Source organism: Taeniopygia guttata, chromosome 5 (genome assembly GCF_048771995.1).
Source record: "Taeniopygia guttata chromosome 5, bTaeGut7.mat, whole genome shotgun sequence".
In the NCBI taxonomy this organism is placed as follows: domain Eukaryota; kingdom Metazoa; phylum Chordata; class Aves; order Passeriformes; family Estrildidae; genus Taeniopygia; species Taeniopygia guttata.
The window spans coordinates 19,550,993-19,572,787 of NC_133030.1; the positions used below are offsets into that span (position 1 = coordinate 19,550,993).

A 21,795-nucleotide genomic window follows, 5' to 3' on the forward strand; every position below is an offset into this window, starting at 1 on the left:
TATCCATCCATCCATCCATCCATCCATCCATCCATCCATCCATCCATCCAGCACACTTCTCTCTTCCCATTGCTACAGCTCCAGTATCAGGTGTTAAACACTACAACTCCAATCACAAGTGTTAAGTCTTCCCTGAATGGTACATCAGGGAAGTAACCTGGAAAGTTTCAGTTTACTTGGAATTGTTTGGAGTAAATTGCTAAGAATTTTTTTGCTAAAGGTGTGACCAGGTTCCACCAATCCCAACTGCCTATAGCAGGAAAGGTTTTGACTTTCTTTCTTTTCTGTGTACGAACCATTAATCCAGAAAACAATGCCTTGATTCTTAACATCTCTCCCTCCTCTCAAGTTGCCTGTTGCCATTTACTCTTCATTAACTCTTCCAGCTCTACAAATGCTGTAATCCTGGAGCTATAACATTTCTGCTGTGAGCATAGGCTGTGAGCCCACGTGTTGCTCCTGCAGTTGCATCACAAGCACATGATATAGGAAAGAATGAGTAGAGGAATGAAGATAAGTAGTGGGAGAGGCAATTCAAAAGGCGTTTAGGTTCTGCAGTGCAAAGCCACATCCTCCTATTTTCTCTTTTAGAGAAGTTGTGAAATAGGGAAATGTCCCATATAGAAAACCAGAATGCAGAATTTGAACACCTTAAAGCTTGGTTAGGTTTAGTTTCAGTATTTGGCTTGAAAAACACCTGAAGTCCTTCTGATTTGCTTGGGATAACAGGCTCTGGCCTTAGGCATAAGGAACAGTTTGTGTGCAACAGGGCCTCTGTTTATTTAGTAACTGAAGATGGCATGCAGTGAAAGCTATTCTAATTATTCTCCCTTTGAACTTCATGAGTTTTAAATCTTCTCCTTCACTTTCCTAGGGATATGAAAAAACAGTATATCTATCTCATTCCAGCATCCTTATTTTTTTGCAAAGGTGGAAGCATCCCAAATAGGAATAGCCATTAGAGAACCATAATCTGGGTGGGGAGGGAGGAGGGTGGATGTGTCTCACATCATGCAAGGGTAACAACCACGCATGAAGTTTGTTAGGAAGGGCACTGGACCCTGACAAGTCTTTCACTTACAGTGTTGTTCTGAACACCCTTGCATGGCTTTTATTACACCAAAGATGAGCAGGACCCAGCCAGGGCAGGGTTTTAATTCAAGAAGCAAATTTTAGCATCTGTTTCAATTTAGGCCTAAATTCCACTAACATCACATAAAGTCTCATTCAACAGAGAACTACAAATTGATGTTTTAAGCCTTTTCTTTTCTCAATTTATATTTGACTCTGCTAGTTTTGCTCTGGTTTTCCTTTGAAAGGAATATTATAGAAAATGGCAGCTCTGTTTATCAGCTGAGCTGATGCTGTTCTTGGCAATGAACACAGGGAGACTGGAAAATGATTTTGTTGATGGAATTTCCTCAATACCTTTGACATTAGACACAATGGAGTGAACATGACTTTGACGTAAAAAATTCATTGGGATATTTGTTTAAGACCAACCCTCCATGACTCGAACAAACCTCAATCAAGAGGGGATGGGCTAAAAGCTCAGTAGTTACCTTTTTAAAGGAAAAATGTTGGGTTGTCTTCTGAAATTTACTTGGCTTTAGGATCTATAAAGGCAATACATTGACAAAGGGTTTTTCAATTATTAGGTCAGACATGGTCCATCAAACACTCAATATTTTTGATAAGGTAACAGTAAAAATGTAACCAGCTTCCTGGTACTCTGTGACTTGAAGTCACAGAACTGTGTGATGTGACCGTTTAAGAAATAGAGAAATTCTTCTGTAAATGCAACATGAGGGGTTTTTGTTTGTGATTAAAATCTCTCTCTACCTCATCCTCTTACCTCCTGCTAGTTGCACTAAGCAGGAAAGGAGTGGCAGCTACAACTTTCATTTCAAAAGGGACCAAAATAAAAAACTATCAGTTAGCAGCTAGTCTAAGGTCTGACTAAACAACAACTCAAATTTAATGGTAACCAGTTTTTACTTACTTTCCTTTTCCTGAAAATGGCTAGAGTTTGGAGTGGTGGAATTTTCTAAAAGCAGAACAAAAATCCCCAGATATGTGTGAGAGGTCTTATAATAGTGAATGTCTGAGGATAGCAAGAGGAGTGAGAGCAAGTAAATTCTGTCCATTCAGAAGCCTCAATCGAGGTCAACTAAAATTTATTTGCAGGGCAGTGTGTCAATGATTAAAAGATCAGCTGCAGTGAAGATCCTGTACTTGCTACAGTGAAGTACAGCCTTTAGTTCCCCAGGAAGCTGGACTTTGATGACACCACAGAAGGATTGGCCAGACCTGTCCAGGTCACACAAGGCCCACGCCATCCCCCCACTGTCTCTCCATTCTTCCTGCTCTGGCCTCCTCCCATTGCCTGATCCACACCTCTCTAAGGAAGAAGACACCTGTTTAGACAGGAGAAATTCCTCAAGTTTCCTGGTGGCCACAAGTTCCACAGATGTGAGCCAGTGTACAGCCAGCAGGTCCATGCTTTAGCTGCAGCTGTTCCACAGAATTCCTATCTGCTGGCACCTGGGCTGGGGGACATACAAAGTACCAAATACTAAAAAGGTGGGGAATGAATCTCCGTGCATGCGGTGAAGTCAGTGAGATGTAATTTGGTGATGACCAGATGTAATTTGGTGAGTGATAGTCCTGGCCTACAGGTCTTCCAGAAGGTCAGCACCCCAGGTAGTGGTTGTATTGTTTACACCTGGAGCTGCCAGAAATTAATCCATGGCCTGCAAGAAGGCCCTCTGAAAATATTCAACTGTTTGTAGCTGCCCCTTCCTTCCTTTCCTTTCCACTAAACACTCCAGCCTCATGCAGACAAGGCAGCTGGGATGCAGGAATCATTCTCAGAGTGCTCCCAACTGGTCAGGGAAAGGAGATCAGGCTTTTGCAAAATCATTCTGGGTGCACTCTCCTCCCTTTCTTCCCACCATGTAGATTTTTGTGCTATTTAAAGAGGAAATGTGTTGACAAGTCTAAGCAAAAACTGACTGGGATAGTTGTAAATCCAGAGCACCCATTGGGCTGGAGATCATGCAGAGCAGATAGTGATGCTGGGGATGGTGACAAAAAAGCAGTGGTGGAGCTCTTTCACTCCTTCTGGGGGAGAGGACATGCCAAGAAAATGTAAGGGACAAAGGATAAAGCTAGCAATGATATCTCCATCTACCTGGGAAGTTTTGAGGTAAATGGGCTCAGTGTAGGGCTCAAATGCATCAGGCTGGGCACCACCTAGTTCTCTAATAGGTGCAGTCATTGCAAACATTGGAGTGCTTTTTTTTTTTTTCCTCGCAGCAAGCTAAAAAATTAACCACATGCAGTAGAATGGAAAAAATGCCAACACTTGTTTTGAAAGGCTGTAGATATGGAATGAAGGGGGTTTCTCCTTGGCACACCTGTGTTAGGAGCATTAGGTAACCTTGTTTTGTAAGAAGCACACTGATCTCCTGGCACTGAAGAAGACCCACATATGTTGATGGCAAAAATGAGAGAGTCAGGAAAGTATTTTATAATAATGAGTTTTGCCGAAGTTAGCAAAGTGCAAACATCCCACACTTCCCAAATTATCTTTCTTTCCTGCTTAATGCACTGTAAATGAAATTCAGTTGGACTTTGACATTATGGACTGGATTCAACCCCATTTATATTATGCATAGATAGGAACTGATGATAAAATGATATTGTTTGAACACATAGCTCACTTCCTTTGCAATAATTCTTAAAATCGTTAACATATTAATAATTATAATAATGTATTGCATTTATAATAGAGCCTTTCTTCACCAAGAATCCTAATGCTCTTATGAAATAAAAGGATTGTGCTGTGTGCACACTATCTTAACTGAAAATATATCTGACACCTGTAAATCATGCTTTAAAACATAAGGAGATTAACTTTCCTACCAATCTATTGCATTTTCAGTGCCTTTCTATTTTTAAATATGGCTCTGCTTATTCCTCCAGATGCTTTCCACCAAAATGAATATGTGGGAAATCTGAAGCATTAGGCAACCTTCCTAGAAGAACTCTACATTTGTTCTCACTGCTGCAGGATTCTGTATAGTTTTGATTTCCCTTGCTTTTCAAGACAATAATTTTAAAAACATCAGTGAAAAAGAGACTCCTTACTCAACAAAATTAGTATTTCAGTGGTTCTATTAGCTAGTATTGCTGACAATATGGGCATGCAGAAAATATGAAGTAAGGCCCCATTGCCCAGCCTTGAGTGAAGCAGGAAGGTACGTGCTGGTTTTCAGCATGTAAAGAAACATATGTGAGGTCAACCCTGAGAAAAACACTCTTAAAAGCAGACACTGCTGACAAATATTATTAGACTATACATCCTGGAAACTTAGGCCAGATATCTCAATTAAAAAAAAATTTAAAAACCCAAAAAAATCTCTACGTCTTCATGTACATGAATTAATGAAAGTTCTTTTAATTCTTGATTCAATAAGCTAGACAGACTTGCAAGGCTCAAATCAAAAATCAATACAAACTTAATGTGAATTACCCCCCTCTGCTGAAGCATCAAACACAGATGCTTTGGAGGAATTTGCTGGACACTGGACAGTGAAATGCTTTCCACCATGTATGGCCTGAAGTAATTGTAAATAGAGTGGGTCCCTTCGCTGCCTTCACTGCCTCAATTTTTCTGAGTGTGTAAGAACACATGATCAATGTTACCCTGAGAATGCTGAGAAACTGTTAATCTTTTTCTCTCTTAGGATCTTTGAGTTTACTACTACTATTATTATTATTATTATTGTTGTTGTTGATGTTGTTATTTTTATTGTTATTGTTATTGTTACTATTATTATTATTGTATTTAGCCAATGTAGATAGTAGAAGCAGTCAATATTGGCACTGCTTACAGGCCCAGTGTCAAGATTTAATCAATTTTTACTCTTATTGGTGTAGATTTTTTTCTGATCTAAGAGTTAATTCGTTAGTTGTACCTATTGGCCCTTTTAATAATATGCAAAAAAAAGAAAATGGGAAACAGAGGAAGGATGTCAACCACCCATGGTGAAAAAAAGGTCAGAGGAAGTAGTCAAAATGCATTTCTAAAAAAACCCCGAAGTCTGGAAACAGTTTTTCCAGTAAAAATAAAACAAATAAAACCAACCCCAAACCTCATGTTGGCCAAGAATGGAAAATGACCATTCCTTAGGTAAATGTTTGAATAGTTAAAAGAATGAGGGAAAGATGGTGACAGCTAAAATGTTTTGTGCATGTGTGATATAACAAGCCTTCTTTACAAGACAGGTGTAATAACAGTGCAAGCAGTAGGAATGCCCTGCCCTGTGAGTCAACAGGCTGACAACATGGCATTTATTTTCCAGTTTAGAACAAGAAGCAGAAAGTGGTTTGGCTACAGGAGATGGAACTACAGGGCTAGCACGGGCAAACAAACTGGAAGTATGCATGCTGGACTAGATCCAGGATGCCAGGGTGTTAGCACTTTGAGCCCTCTGAAGAACACCATAAATACTGCATTGGCCACAAATGAGACAGAATTTTAAATGTTGTCCAAGATTGCAAATTACTCACAGGCCTATAGAGACCCAACAGCAGCAAACACTGTTTCAACCATTATCAGCTCTTGTGGGTTATCAGAAAGGATGTGGGTTTGTGATTGATGCTCTGTAGGACCAATAGCACAGCCCTAGTCTTCCAAACCTTCCTGCCTCTTTTGAACATCTCATTCTGGGACTTCCACCCTGTCTGGCCCAGTACATTGCGGATGAAGCCACATGTGAAAATAAAGCTTTCTGAAACTGTAGAGAGTGTCTGATTCTGAATTGGTTTTGTATACAGACCTCTCACTTCCCAGATAAGAACGATATCCTAGGAAGCCAATCAATGAGAAGCAGCACAGTTTAAATTCATACACACACCCTTAATACAAATTCACTTCCATAAGGAGATAAGCTTTCTGCAAGTTCACTAATCAACCAGTATAAACGGAGAAATCAGAATGGGAGGTGTGGTTTCACAACTTAATTTTCCAGGATTTACATTTAACTGAAGTCAAAAGTGGAATGAAATAATTGCTCCCATGCTAATTTACATCAGAAACATTTCTTTTTTAACAGGCCAATATATGCTCATAAGCTCAGTCAAAAAAATAAACTAAGAACTGAGGCATGAAATAGTTACAAAATGATCATGTACTTGAACCACTCAGGACATTGAGTGATGTACACAATACATTTGATATGCTCAGAGCTAAACCCTGCAGTGACTGCTGTAACTCTTGCCTCTGCAGAAACTCACTCTTGGTGAGTTATCAAAAAAAGCTAAATTCTCTAAAGATTCTACAGAATCCTTGGTAACATCAGGAGGAAAAAACATGACTACGGCTAGTTTTAGCCTATTTCTTAGAAAGTGTACTGCACAGGAGCATTTCTGGTTTGTGAACAGGAGTCACAATTTAAGAAGGAGGAGATGGGTCCATTGTCATCACAACTAAGTTGCTTCTTTAATTCTGGGTCATTTTTGCAGGAAAATAGTCCTTGTCTAGGAGAGCTGGGTTTGTCTCATTACTGCTTTGTTATCATCTCCAGTGAGCACACTGAAAGCCTTTGGCATCCCTACCGTTTTGCAGTGCTGGCCCCTGTGATCTCCCATTGTGTGTTCTGAGCAACAGGCTGCAGGACTTCTCCAGACCCCTTGTAGATCTGCTGCTCCCCAGGTAGCTCCTGCCACTTACAGTGACATTGCAAATTTACCAAACCCATACATTTGTTCATCTTTGTTGTGGAACTCAGTGGTATGTGACAAAAAAGACTCAGGGCTGGACATGTATAGGAAGAATAAAGATTCTAGTCCTTTAAAACTGTTCAAAAGCACTTGCTCAGTCACAAAACATCTAAATTTTGTCCAATAGTGTTTTGTCCTGCTTTCAGAAGTGCGGGGACTTTAAATTGTAGCTGCTTCCTTGTAATTAACTAGGCACAAAAGCTGAACCCATGGAAATTGTACAGTAAATACTACTGCTTACTGGCATATGGGAAAGGACAATGAGGGCTTAGACTCCCATGCTACAACCTAAGAGCAGCACAATATGCTGTATTTTGGGGTGATTGCATTGTACTGGCATGTGATTTAGGGAGAAATAGTTGCTTTTGCCAACACAAAAACAAATTTTCTTCTGCCATTATGTTAGGGCCCCTTTTCACCTCTCTTGTGCAGTGTTTGCTGAAGTCTGTCTGGCCAGTTAAGCAGGAGGTTGGCTGTGCTGCAGCAGACTTGTGGGAAGCAATTAAATGATTTATTACTTCTATTGAAAATGGGTTTTGGAAAGCAAACATTGTTCAGTGCAATATCACTGCTAGTGACACACAGCAGTTTGCTTCTCTAATGTTTTCCTTTAGGACCTCGTGAAACATGGCAGAATACCACTGCAGTAACACTTGGTCCCACAGGATATGTGATCCTGAGAAGCAAATGTGACTGAGCCAGGATAAATGAGGTGCAGTCAACTTTTTTGCAGTATAAACACCAAAGGGAGTCTGAATTTGTGATAGCGAATTTCAAACACGTGATTCATGAAACAGAGACAGTCTTACAAACCTCCACAAATCCCTGCCAGGCACAGCAAAAAAAATACAGGTTACTTGATTTAACTTCAGGCTTTGAGACTGTCACGTTCATGGTGACGAAAGAGTCACAGATTCAATAAGTGGACATTCAGCAACATTACTGTAATTATAACAGAGATTATAAAGCTAGTGCTAAAAGTCCAGTGTGAGAGCTAGTTTAGGACATGAACTATGTTAAGTGCTCTGTCTGGCAAAGGTCCTGGACATGCCACTACCATAATGATTTATGTCAAATCATGTATTGAAAGCAAGGGGACACAGTTTAATTTGGCTCTTTGGACAGAAATACACCAACGGTCAGGAACATGTTGTTCAAACAGGGAATATGGACTTCAATGTGCGCTGAAAGTATCAAGGTGGCCTCTTGACTCATGCCACTAAAACTCATGCATCTGCTTTACGCATCAAATTTAGTATGACTCTCCAAGTGAAAGACAGTTCTGAGATCACCAGATTCCCTTCTGGTATCTAGAAAGAATCATATCAGGTAATCCTTCATAAATTTATTGATCGTAGACCAAATAGGTTTTTCGCCTTTGCCATTTCCTAAAAAAAAATTGTTACAGGGCCTCACACATTTGATGGCTTAAAAAATATGTCTTATTTCAGATTAAGGAATATAAAGCAAATAGCTCTGTAAAATCTGTTGATTGTTCCACCCTTCTTGTATTGACTTTCTGGATACAAATGGTATGTGCACAAAAATATGCAAATCAACTCTTTACCTCTCGTCTGAGAAAGCTGTCAGCATCAGATCTATTTGGTTCTCTACAAACACTCATTTCTACAGGCACATAATAGAAGGACTATTGTTGTAAGTAGGAATTAGGAGCACTGTAATACAAAACACATGAAATAACAGGATAGGTATACAAGCAAACGGATCTTGTACTTATAAATCTAACACTTTGCTGTAAACAAAAGAATAACTCTCTCTTCCCACCATTTCTTTATTGTCTCACTAGAGTTCTGCTGACTTCAGTAAATTTTGTTCTCCCTTATATTGGCCTAAGTAACAGCAGTAACACCTGCGACAACAACACAGGATTGTTTCAAAGAGACTTAAAGGGTAACACAATCAGCAGTGCTTGATGAGAGATACTTTCTCACTATATGTATACATTATGCTAAAACTGATGTAAAGTTATTATGCTCAATAACTGATGATGTAAATGTATTGACAGAATATCATAGCAATGTGAGGGCAATAGGCTGGTGCAAGCAAAAAGGGAAAAATGGTTATCAAAATACATTTAGGAAATCATAAATTCTATATACCGAAACAAAAGATTATTTAAGAACAGTAACATACCCATAACGATTATAAACAAAATTCTCATAATGCTAGATAGTTTGATATTTAATGAAATGGAAGAATGGAAGACAATCACGTTATCTTCAGAACTGGCTTAAAAAAGAATTTTTTCCTATGTTTCCCTTAAATCCAAAAATAATTTCCAGTAAATCAAGAAAATATTAACCTAGGATTGACATGTGGTCAAACTGTGATGCTTTTTTTAAAAAATGCAATCTTTGTGGATGCAGTTTAGTCTAACACGCTATTAAAATATGAGAAAGCATTTCAATGCTTTTAGGTGCAACATAGACTTTTGACTTTTAATTTGTTCTGTTAATAGCTTCGTTGTTTTAATTCTGATCTTTAGATATTGTAAAGGAAAGATTAAGACCTACCAGAGCAAATAAACCGGCACTTTATAAAGTTTCATTTCTGGAATGCCTGCTATATTCCTGGTATTCTTCTTTGGCCAGAGCCCAAAAAATATTTTTAATATAGCAGCATAGCAATGTAGGTTAAAGACTTTTGAAAAAATCACTTTAGGAGTTTTTACACCTTGCCAATTTGTCATATTTAAAAGTACTGCAAAAATTTCAGACCAAGGTTATTTTCTGACATAGTATTATAAAACTATGCTCAAAGAAAATCAGGATTTATATAAAAAAGATGCCATGCTCAGTGTTTGTAGTGAGCCCTATAGTAACACCATCACTGAAGGGGAAAGACAGACTTGCAAAAGGGTTTCTGTTCCAGTGATGTAATTACGCACAAAAATTTATAACAGCAGAAATTACTATAGCTTGCAGTTATTTTGTTAATATTTTGTGGCACAAAAGCCAGGGCTATGGCAAATAGGTTGAGACCAGCTGCAAGTTAAACAACTAGAAAGTCAATCAGTGTGCCCTGGCAGGTTAGAGCCACAAGCCCAGAGAACAAGCAGGAGGGGCTTTTGGTAGTGGCGAAGGTACCGGAGTAGCTTTCTCTGCCGAAAAGGAGTTCAGAACACTGCCACGTTTTGCACTGGTCTTTGCATTTGTTAAACAAACAAACAAACAAAAAACAAAAAACAAACAAAAAACCCAAACAAAAAACCCCAAAGAAACTATTAGAGATTTTCAGTTTGGTGAAAGCAGCTCTGTTGAATGTTCTGATAAAGAGTGTGTCTCTGGAGAGGAGAACAACATGGAATCATACATTCATAGAGTGGTTTGGGTTGGAAGGGACTTTCAGAGATCATCTAGTCCAATCTGCCTGTAGGGGCATCTTTCACTACAGGTTGCTCAGTGCTGTCTCACCTGACTTTGAATGCTGCCAGTGATGGGGCATCCACAATCTCCTCAGGTAACTTGTTTCAGTGTCTCACCACCACTATTAAAAAAAAAAAAATCTTCTTTATCTATAGTTTAAACCTAACCTCTTTCAATTTAAAACAGTTGTCCCTTTTCATGTCACTATAGTCCATGGTAAAAGGTCTTTCTATATCTTTCATATCAGCCTCCTTTATATATTGAAATGTTGCTGTAAGGTCTCCGTGGAGCCTTCTCCAGGCTGAACAAACTCACCTGTCAGCATCTCTCCACAGGAGAGGTACTCCAGCCCTCTGGAACTAACAGGTCTGTGTCTTTCTTGTGCTGGGGACTACAGGGCAGGATGCAGCACTCCAGGTGGGCTCTCACCAGAGCAGATAGAGCAGTGGGGAGAATCACCTCCCTCAGCCTGCCCTGCTGGTCACACCTCTTTCGATGCAGCCCAGGATGCAGCTGGCTGTCTGGCCTGAAAGGGCCCATTGCCAGCTCATTTCCAAGTTTACATCCCCCAGTATCCTTCAGTCCCTCTCTGCAGGGATAATTCACCGCTAATTAACCACACAGATTGCACAGATACCAGGAATTGCCTAGTACTAGTTGAAGTTATCCCTCTTCAGGGAGATGGCTCATTTCCTGAGAGTAATTGCACATATTTACCTGGGGGAAGGTTTGGAAGGGCAAATGCATAGAGAGAGGGTATGAAATACAGGAGCTGAGGCTGCAGCAGGAGTGCAGACTGGAAGAGAAGGAGCAGGGGCTCCCTGCAGCTGAGGGCAGACCTGAAGCCAGATTTGAGAGGTGAAGGACAGCAGGAGGCTTCCTAGGGTCCCTGAAGACAGCTGGCAAATCAGAGGTGCTGGCAGGGGCAGCACTGGGGGAAAGCTCCTACTCTTCATGAACAGAGCTCACAGGAGACCTATTTAATCAAACTTTTTAAAACAGATTCACCTCAGAGCTCTGCACTCCCTCTCAGGGTCATCACGCTGCAGATTATTACTCTGCACTCTAGTAAGTCCAGTTGCAAGATTTCTGGGGGGGGATATTTTTTTTTTTTTTTTTTTTGGTAAGAGAGAGCCCTTTTTGCTTTAAAAGCATTCCGCTTCGGTGAACTGCCTGCCTAGGGATCCTGTCACGCCACGTTTCTGTTACATCATAACACCACTTTCAATGTCTTCTTGTATCAAATGACAGGTTGGGATTTTCAGAGAAAGCAAAGCATTTTCTCACTTTTTGATTCTGCTAGTGTTAATCATTTATTCCACTCTAAAGGACAATGCTTACCCATCTCAGGGTTTGAGCTGTACTGCAGACTGGATACACAACTAATTTAGTTTTCTTTCAAAGAAAGCTGTGCAGATGAAGCAGGACCTGCTAGTCCAGAAAGAATTCATTAACAACAAAGATAACATGTTTCAATGTTTGCTCCCTTGTTTTGACTGCAGGAACAAGGAGAAACAGTTCTTAATTGTTAATAATCCCTTGCATGCATTATTAACAGACTATTTTGTTCAAATAGCCAAGCCTGCAGTGTTTTACAAGCTCCATGTACAGAGTAATTAATCTTTGCTGATGATAATGAAAAACTTTGTTATTATTTTGTTAGAAGACTTTCTCAGGTAAGGCAGGCCACCTTAGGAGAAAAATAAAAACAAAAAATGTAGTTCAGTTTTAAAGCTGCAGTTAAAAGTTGTGCTTAGGAAAAAAAATCCTAAATTATTACATCTTTATAAAATAGTAAGTAGAAGAGGATCAGGCCAAAGCTATTAGAAACTAGGGAATTCAAAGTGATAAAGAAGCATTGAAATGGAACTGTATATGGAATCCCACAGTATCTACAAGCAAGGATGATGTTACACAATGTTGTAGAACTGTTCATCAGATAAAATAACAACTAATTTTTTATAGAACAGACAATTTTATTATCAGAAGTGCTGTGCCATCCCACAATATGCCCAAGCTGCAAAGAAGCTCCTTTCACTGAGTCATATTCTGCAGTGAAAAATCAACATCAAAAGCAAGCAACTTAATTCATTAGCTATTAATAAAAACTTGTCAGGAAAGTTGAACACACTTGAGAGCATTGCACTGAAAGCAAAATATGAGACTGCTGGGAAACATATGTTTGCTTTTTTCAACTTGATTTGGGTTTATTTTTCAGATGTTTTTCAAGTCATTGGGCTTGAGGGAAAGGTGAATTAATAGGCATAGCTTCTCCATCTGGCAGAAGCCTTTGCATTGAATAATTATTCCATTAAGAAAGTGTAGATGTAGGATGACAATGTCTTTGAAACTGATTTTCCTTCTCTAATGGCTATCAGAGTCATTATTATGATTTACTATGAACAGCACAACATAGGACACAAAAACGTCACCCAATCAACTACTTGCTTCTGGAAAAGCACAGGTATCTCTAGGAGGATGTCCCGTCCAATTTATTTGGTGATGGAGAACAAACATCCACAGGAGCTATGGGAGCTGTTCTGGTTCTCAGGAAACAGACACTGGACAACAACTTCCCCATACAGACCAGCATTTCAGGCTATAAAAATTCTTCAAAGGATTTCCAAACTACCTATTTAGGAATTGTGTGGGGAACTTCCTAAAAATTGGCACTTCCTAAAAATTTTCCTGGAGCAACAGTGAACAAAGATGGATTTATGGAATATATCACATACTCAGGAAATCTATTCCATACTTAACCCGAAGTCTGAAAAAACAGAAAACATCATCAAGAGGAAACAGAAAGTTCAAGTAGGCATGCTAGAACTAAATTGGGGTACTTGGGGATATTAAGTTTTGTGCACTGATCCTTGAGAAAAACAGCCCTTGGGGAAAGGCTAATTTCAGGCCATAAAGCAGCAGCTGGTATGGCTACAGTGCACTTTAGTAGCCTTTTGTTTATAGAACAATGTGCACTGCAGGTCAGATTAAACTCTGGTTTTAAGCCAGGTTTTTATGGCATTACAGGAAATACATCAGTCAATATAGAATAATGTTGAGATAGGTTGAGAAGTGGAGTCAAGATGCTGTAAGGGAGTGGCAATGGACTTGCCTCAAAATTCTCTTCCAATAGCAGTTTAGGGAGAGATAGCAAAATGAAACAAACAATTTCAGAGCTGGAACATTAAAGAGGTTATGCATTTCTTCAGAGAGTTTCATACATTGAAGCTGAATATAACTTATAAATAAAACACATAGGGATGGCACTAACTTCACTGCTAATTTAGCCCAATTTTAAGCTCCCTTTGATTTGCTGGAGTCATGCTAAGGGACATTAATGTAGGTCAAAATATGACTTGTTCAGTGTCAGGGTTGAAGAATGAGATCAGTTTCTAAGGACTACATTTAAAACACCGAAAAAACAGTGAAGGGGAAATTCAGAAGATTACTATAAATGGCAAAAGCAACTGAGATTAAGCCCTTTACAAATAAGCTATTATAAGCTATGAACCTGTTCTCAGCATTAGTCTTAGTAAAAATCTAAGAGTTTTTTACTGAAAGTGCTGCTGGTTGAGATGTTCAAAGCAGGATACAGGGTTGGCAGAATTTGTGGCAAATATCTGGTGCTTCCTGTCACAAATATATAATATTGGCATGTGGGATCAAATCCTTAGATTGCTTAGATTTAGATGAGGTAGGGCTACACTTACCTCATACTAGGAAGTCGAAGGAGAGGTAGAAACATATCCAGAGGAGGGCTGGGCTGGGGTAAGATGCATAGCAATTTTTACTAACTAAACAGAAAGAGTACAGTGCTTCAAGTTCTGATTTTTGCAGACTTATTTTAGCTAAATGGGATGAACCATTGCCTACCTATTCAGTCTTTCTTGATTTCTGGACTGGATGCTCTGGAGAATCTGTAGTTAAATAATTTTATTTCCAACAAGAAGGATAGTTTAAAAACAGGCCTTGGGAGAAATATCTGTGACCAGAAGTGTCAATCCACAGTTACAGGAAGCCACTGGACAGATTGCATTTGAATTTTAAAAAATAATTAAAGCCAGGGAGTACAAATTAAACTGCTTTATAGACTACTGATGGAAATTGGACCTTCACCTTTTTTAGAGAAAAGTAAAGTGCTTTAACAATTTGCAACGTTTCTGTGGCTTCATGATCAAACTGTGGCTTACTCCTGACAGAAGGCCAATTACTCAGGCAAACCTCCAATGAGGCTGCTTTCCTGAGAGAGGCATTTCGATTGTCAGAGGTTTAAGTGGCTGTGAGAATGGCCTTGTCCAAGGTAAACTGAGACTCTGTTGTTGCCCTAAAGATACTGAATAATCAGATGCTTTGAAGTGTAAAAACAAGAAAGATTTTCACAACTGATACTTTTGTCTTGGTGTGTCTGGAAAATTGTCACTGTTTTTCTCCTGAAGGATGTTTTGGATGCCAGGTAAGTAGCAAATACCATGTTGTATATCACTGCACGAAGGCTTTATGAACTTAAATGTAACAATCATATAAAAGAAACAATCCCATAAAAGAAACAAAGGCCTACCTTTGTCTTTATCTTAGATCAGAAGCGAAATATAAACAAGGCCAAGAATATGTCTTTGAACACACGAATCTGAAGAAGCATCAAACACAGCTCTCAGACCACTCAGTCTTTATTCTCCCCCTTACCTAAACGATGATCCACCGAATTTGCCAGATTCTTTTCTTTTCTGGTTCATTACTAATCAGACAACTTTCCTGAGTGATATTTAGACAAATTTTTTCATGTTTATCTTGCAACTTTCCAATTGTTAAGCTGGTACACTGAAACAAAGTAGGTGCAGCATTCTTTTAAACAATCCCTTCTGTATCAGAGGGCATTTACAGTTCACAGTCTTTGTTCTCAGCTCGAGATTCTAGATATCAGAATAGATTGATATCGATAAAGCACACCATAGATAACACTACAGGTTGGATTCCACAGCCAGGGGATCACTTAGTAGAGAATTAGGTCAAAGAATAGTGCCTCTCCCCAAATAAAAATTCAGAGTACAACCTGAATTTTCCTCTCCTTGCAAATGCCAATAACTGGTAACAAAAGAAAAAAAAATAGCTAAACTACATGAAAGTAGTGTTGTGGACTGACCTTTCCAAACCCCAAACCAATAGGCAAGTCAGAGTTCATCATATAACAGCAATACAGACTCAGAGCACACCAGTAAAATTACAAAGTGTCTTAGGAATTGTTCACCTGACATGAGGCAGTATCTCTGACAAATATTTATTTTAGCAATATGTGACAGTACTTCCTGGTGTGTTGGCTAAGAACTGTTCAGTGAGTTGGGAGTACCATCCTTGCATGATAAGGAAAGACTGGCTACAGGCTGAAACCAGCTGAGCCCTGGCCCAGCTGGCTCAGCTGAGCACTGCTTCTCCTGGGGTTACCCCACTGAAGTTTATGGTGGTGCAAAGAATTCATGCAAAAGGAAGAAACAGTACTTGGAGTTATGCCACTGATTTTTCTTGAGTTCCACCAGGGAAATGTTTGACTTGCAGAGACCAGTCAGCAACCAGAGGAGATGGCCTTGGGCTACAGATGAAGGCTCGACCCTGCACACATGAGAAGCAGCCACACAGCAACAGCAGCAGGATTATGGTCAAATCAAGCTCTTCCAGGCAAAGCCACCTGTGTTTAACTTTGCCTGTTCTGGTGGGGAGCTTGTGGCTCAGACACAGATTTCTGCTGCAGTCCAGCTTGCCCTGTACAAGCAGCAGTGCTGCTGCTGCATGCAGAGGCACAGGCTCTAACCAAGAAGGGTCAGCTTGTCAGCATCTTGATCAAACAGCCTCCAGACTGATTTTTGGTTTTGTGGGCAGGGAGATGTTTGACCCATTGACTTGAGTATTGTGTGTAGTTTCAGACACCACAATATAGGATATTAAACTATTAGAGAAGATCCAAAGGAAATCGACAAAGATGGTGAAGGGTCTTGAGGGGAAGCTGTATGAGGAGGGGCTGAGGTCACTTGGTCTGTTCAGCTTGGAAAAGGGGACACTGAATGGAGACCTCATTGCAGTTACAACCTCCTCATGAGGGGAAGAGGAAGGGTAGGCACTGAATTCCTCTCTGACCAGTGACAGAACCCAAGGGAATGGTCTGAAGTTATGTCAGGGGAGGTTTAGGTTGGATATTAGCAAAAGGTTCTTCACCCACAGGGTGGCTGAGCACTGAAACAGGATCCTCAGGGAAGTGGTCACAGCACAAGCCTGACAGAGTTCAAGAAACACTTGGACAATGCTCTCAGGCCCATGGTGTGACTCCAGGGCATGTCCTGTGCAGGGCCAGGAGTTGGATTTGATGATCCTTGTGGGTCCCTTCCGACTCAGCATATTCTGCGATTCTGTAATATTTACTGACTGTCTTTTTTTACTGTCTTTTATCTGAAGAAGCTGAAATTCTCATTAAAAAGGCTTTACCTTGCTGGCACCTAACTAAGACTCTGCACCTCCAAACAGAGAAACAGAGAGTTCTCTTTAAAACCTGGCCATCAGGCCTCTAAGTAGTATCACATAGGCCAGTTAGATGCTGGATTGAGTGAGTAAATGGAGTGCCAGATGTAACCGGGAATGAAAAAGGAGCATGTGAGATTTCACATGATCAAAAGCATCCCGGAGATGGAAATATGCCTTTGGTTCAAGCATTTCACTTGCCTGAAAAGCAAAATGCATGCCACAAATGAGCAAGAAAGCATGCCTTTAAATCAATGTCACTGTCAGCTTCTGTGTAAAATCTCATCATCACTGAAATAGACAAGAGAATAGAAATCTAAAGACAGCTGGTATGATTAGATTGTGGTTTATTCCCTTCTCCCACCTGAAGATAATGCAGAGATGTGAAAGGTTTCTGATCCTGTTCCTGCTAAATCATCTTGCTGACAATTATTGATTTGCAGGGTTGGTTGGCTGGTTGATTTGCATGAGTGTGTATATGACTACTTACAGAATCTACTTACTATTCTGATGACAAAAGCACTCAAGAATGACCTCTTCCCCCTCAGGGAAAAGCAAGGAGGAAAGAAAGGGATTTTTTTTTTTTTTTTTTTTTGGTGCTGTTCTTTGCATTGCAAAAGCATTTGTGTGTTTGATTTGTATCAATGAAAACAATGTTCTGGACTAATGTAAAATTCATACATAAGCCTCAGTCAAGCAATTGTGCCTTCCAAGGGAGCTGCATTGCACAGAGAGTTAAGTGAATTATTTGGAGGTTCCTTTAACTTATAATCAAGCAATGTCAAGGATCCCCACAATTGTAAGATCAGTAACACCATGATGAAACAATACACATCAAAGAAACCTGACATCTGCTGAAAGGGTTTATTATGAAAAATAAGCAAATTAAAGATTCCTTGGGGTTCAAGAGCTGCAACACTTTAAAAATGGAAAGCTAAAATATAATTAATATCATATCTACTTGGTCATTTCAAAAGCATTCCCTGCAAAACAATTCTCAAAATGCCTCCACAGCAGGCTGCAGGACACTAAGAAAGTCACAGTCTTCAGTTCTCTTTCAGGTCACAAAAGACAAATTGCTCAAATAACAGAACCATCTGCCTTCCTTGTGTACTCTCAAGGTATTGTTGGATCATCTTGATCCCTGTCCACCTGAAATACAATCACCAGTACCACTGGGCATGCTAGCTGGGAATCAAATATTTGTAACACAAATCATAGTCATGTAACCAGTAGTGAGACTGAACTAACACGCAGATCAGATCTTGATGTTGGCAAATAATAAAAACCCCCAGTGAGATAAGGACTCCCAATAAGGGTGCAAATATATACCTTTTGTACTGTATATGTAAGAGCCATGTTTTTACACTCCTGATATAGTGCTCACTGTGAAGAAGGAAAAAAAACCACCTTGACTTCCTTCAGTGACTGAGTCACAGCCAAAGTAAATTTGGGACCACTGGGGAGAAGAACAGAAATGTGGCCCTGAGCCAAGTCCTGCCTCTGCTGGAACTGCAGCTGTGGAAGTGATTGTTGTTTCACTTCTAAGGGAAACTAAATACATGTGGTCATGGTTTAAAAATGTGCACTTTCTTCAGGCAGGACTTTTGAAAGGCATCAGTTGTCTCTAGAGTGTCTTATAATAACCTTGGTTTATACATCAGTATGAGATTAAAGACATCAGCCACTTTGCCCCGTTAGCAGCATCACTGAAACAGGAGAACAAGTCCTCTTTGAAATGCAGTTTATTCTACAAACATTTAGAGTAAAATCTTAGCTAATTTCCATAACTGCATATAATACCAGAAAGAAAAAGCGTCACTATGGTCATTTGAAGGTTACTCACAGATGTTTTCTAAACTACTCACTGGCTAGGGAAGGATTAAATGGGAGATGAAATGTTTCCTTTAGTTTATACTTATGTTATCCTGTTTGGGCATTTTGTTTCCACACATCCACATTCATCTACGTACACATATGTGAACTGGACTGTTTTATGGTCTGAGCAAACCAGTTCCACCTTCACTTCATGACTTCTTTTTTCATGGCAGCAAGTGCATTTGTGTTCCATTTCACTGGCCTCCAAAGAATACCTATAGAAATGAGATTTTTCATATCAGTCTGCTGCCTGTTGTCTTCCCAAACTCTTCTGTATTTGCTGCTCCAAATGCACGTACTACTAAGGAGCAAAATTTCCTATCTATTTTCTTGCTTATTCATAACAGCCTTTCCTCAGGATTCTATTGGCCATGCAGGGCCAGATCCTTTGACACCAGTGGGGAAAATCCAAGTAACTTCAGTGGATTTTGGATAAGGCCCATTCTAGCAAGACAGAAAGGAGCAATTCATGCAGAGACCAAAAGGCGGGAAAGCCTCCTAGAGCTGTTCAAAAACCATACAAGGACATGTTTAAGAGCATGTCTGATAAATTTTGCTGATGCCTTTCCCAGGGGAATCTATTTTCCTGACTAAGATAAGGCACTCTAACACACTGAAGCCATTGCTATTGACTGCTCTTCTGCATGCCCAGTTTCCCAACTGGGTCCTTTCGAACAGCAGGAAGGGGACGAAAAGCTGCAGTCCACTGATGACAAGAACCCAGGAAGACAGGTCACAGAGGAGGACAGAGAAAGGCTTCCTACTTACACAGAGTAGGTACTGCACATCCCTTCACAAAAGGGCACTGGGACAGGAGCAGATGACTTGCAGTTGCCATGGACGATATACTGCTCCTTCACATTGCGTTTGCATTTGTGAGGTAGGTCAATACCTGGGCAGAAGAATACTTCTGTTAGGCTTCTTCAGACTAGGGAACAAATGTTTTGAAAGGTATCTGCTAGTAAACCAAGGACAATCCATCCTAGTGAAACTTCTCCCAGTTCAAATGCAGAACCAAAACCACAAATGAGAATGCAAAGAGGCATTAATTCAGCAAAATGATTCCCCACTGGTCAATGTACTTTTCCATTTGTGGACTAGCTGTAGCATGGAAAGATACTGTTGAATCAAGACCTAAAGGAGACATGAAGGGTTTAGGTTTTTCTAAAATTGCTATAAATTACATTTGTGGCTCTATAACAACCTGGGATTTCTGAGTGGATGCTACAGAAAAAACCCCTAAAACTATTTCTATGCAGATGCCTATTTCTATTCAGATGCAAGAAAACCAAGAATATTTTCTACAAGTTTTCTTATCAGGAGTGTAGTTCAAGCTAACGGTATTTCAGTTATTTAAAAACACAGAAAAGGAAATAAAAATTTTTAGTGTTCCCATTGGAAGAATGAGGCAGATTTTTAGTCTCGGCTGTGAGGTACAGAACAGTTCTGCTGCTGTAAAACTGTCTTTCAGTCTGTGGAATGTGCAGGCTCTCAGTGCATGCAGAAGTAGGGCTACAAGCAGGGAAGGACCAAAAAGTATTGGAATAGAGAAGCAGTGACTTAATGCACTCACATGTCTTACAACAGCCATCTGAAGACACCTCAACTGTCCCCTGTATTGAAAGTAACCAGAACAGTCAGTTCAGATGCATGTAGTGCTAAGCAGACAGTAGCAATGATGGCAGTCCCTCGTCTCTAATCCACACAAATTCCTCATCAGACCTATTTGTGTACCAATTATATATAAAGCTGCTTAAAAACCCATACCAAAACAAATCATCCAGCAAGGAAGGAGAGAATTTTCTTAGAACTATATATCCTCTCACAAGCCAGGTAAGATGCCCTGTAATACATGCCTGATCTTATTTAGGTCCTATTGAAGCCAGCATAAAAACCCCAGCCCCAGAAAGTGACAGCTGCCCTGGAATTGAACAGCCTGGCCTGGGCAGAGCCTACCCCAGAGTTAATTCAAGTACATGGCTGTCCCAGTCCCTGCTTTGATCTGCTGTGAAGTCCCAAAATGCTACTGAAATTTACTGGAAACCATCAACAGCTGAAAGCCTGGGTATGAATATTACCCCTTGCTCATTCACATTCCACCTCCTTACTTAATGGTACACCACATATCAGAAGACACTTTGTTCATCAGTCCCCCAAGGATCTATGGTGTATTACCACTTGTACAATTGCATTTTATAGCACTGATGTTTCTCAAGTGATGAAAAATCCTTCCTTGCTGTTGCTCCAATATCCTTCTCTTTCAAGTTCTAATGCTTATCCCACAACAATGTAAATGGTTGCAAATGTAGGCTTGTTTGCAAATATTTTTGGCTTATTCCCATGGGACACAGGGCTGGAAAAGCACATTTCCTTCAAACAAGGAAAGATCAAGAAATACTCATTCAAAACAGCAAATATTACTCCCAGGCCAGGATCAGGGCTCATTACAGAAGTCTTTTTATGGCTGTAAAAATACTTACTGGCACACAGTTTGCTTCTTCAAATGGTAGGCAGACCTTTATTATACTAGTCAAGGAAAACTGGCCTGCTGATTCAGTGCATGTGTACTGAGTACAGTTGTCATATGGATCTTTATAACTCTTTCCAACCTGAATAAAAACAGAAAAAAAAATTTAAAAAACAATTAAAACCAAACAAAGACAAACAAATAAACACAAAAACCCAAGCCAATGGAATATAGCAATAAAATTAGAAAACTGAAGCAGTAATAAAATCAATGAACTGGCAGAGACTGGGTTGCTCATATCACTCTGAAAGGGCTGAGATGTTTGCAACTCACATCTACAAATTATGTACCAAGCTTGCCCACTACCAGTCTATGCAAAATCACTTCTGTGTCCTCCCAGGGGGAAAGAATGAAAGAATACCAGAATGAGCATAAAGGTATTAGCAGAAATGCCAGAAGGTAGGTGTGCTAATGTTTGTGGGCTAAAATATACACAAAAGAAAAATAACTCTTTCAAAGGATTTCACCAGTTTTCTAATAGATGGAAGAAAATGAAAATGAATGAAAGAGAAAAAAACATCTGTGCAATAGAGATTAATGGATAACTGCAAAGCCTCCTCATGCAGAGATAAAAACCATATATTGGATCAGAAAAATCTAGCTTGTAAGATGAATTATCAAGGAATAAAAGGATGAAATAGAAAATATGCAGAACACAAGAGCTGTCAGAGAAGATATTGCATGTAAGACAAGCCACTGGTTGTAACAGCA

At 39.7% G+C, this 21,795-nt stretch overlaps 1 protein-coding gene across 2 annotated transcripts in view; it reads right to left on the bottom strand.

The window, feature by feature from the left end:
• Positions 1 to 17,529: 17,529 nt before the first annotated feature.
• Positions 17,530 to 21,795, bottom strand: part of LOC100225865 (mucin-5B) — a 44,941-nt gene continuing 40,675 nt past the window's right edge. For both annotated transcript variants that reach the window (XM_072929800.1, XM_072929799.1), the window contains 4 exons: positions 21,038 to 21,166; positions 20,131 to 20,170; positions 19,326 to 19,449; positions 17,530 to 18,772 (listed from right to left, as the gene is read on the bottom strand). In XM_072929800.1, the coding sequence (XP_072785901.1) occupies positions 18,598 to 18,772; positions 19,326 to 19,449; positions 20,131 to 20,170; positions 21,038 to 21,166 (468 nt within the window). In that variant the 3' untranslated portion in view covers positions 17,530 to 18,597. The remainder of the gene's footprint in view (positions 18,773 to 19,325; positions 19,450 to 20,130; positions 20,171 to 21,037; positions 21,167 to 21,795) is intronic.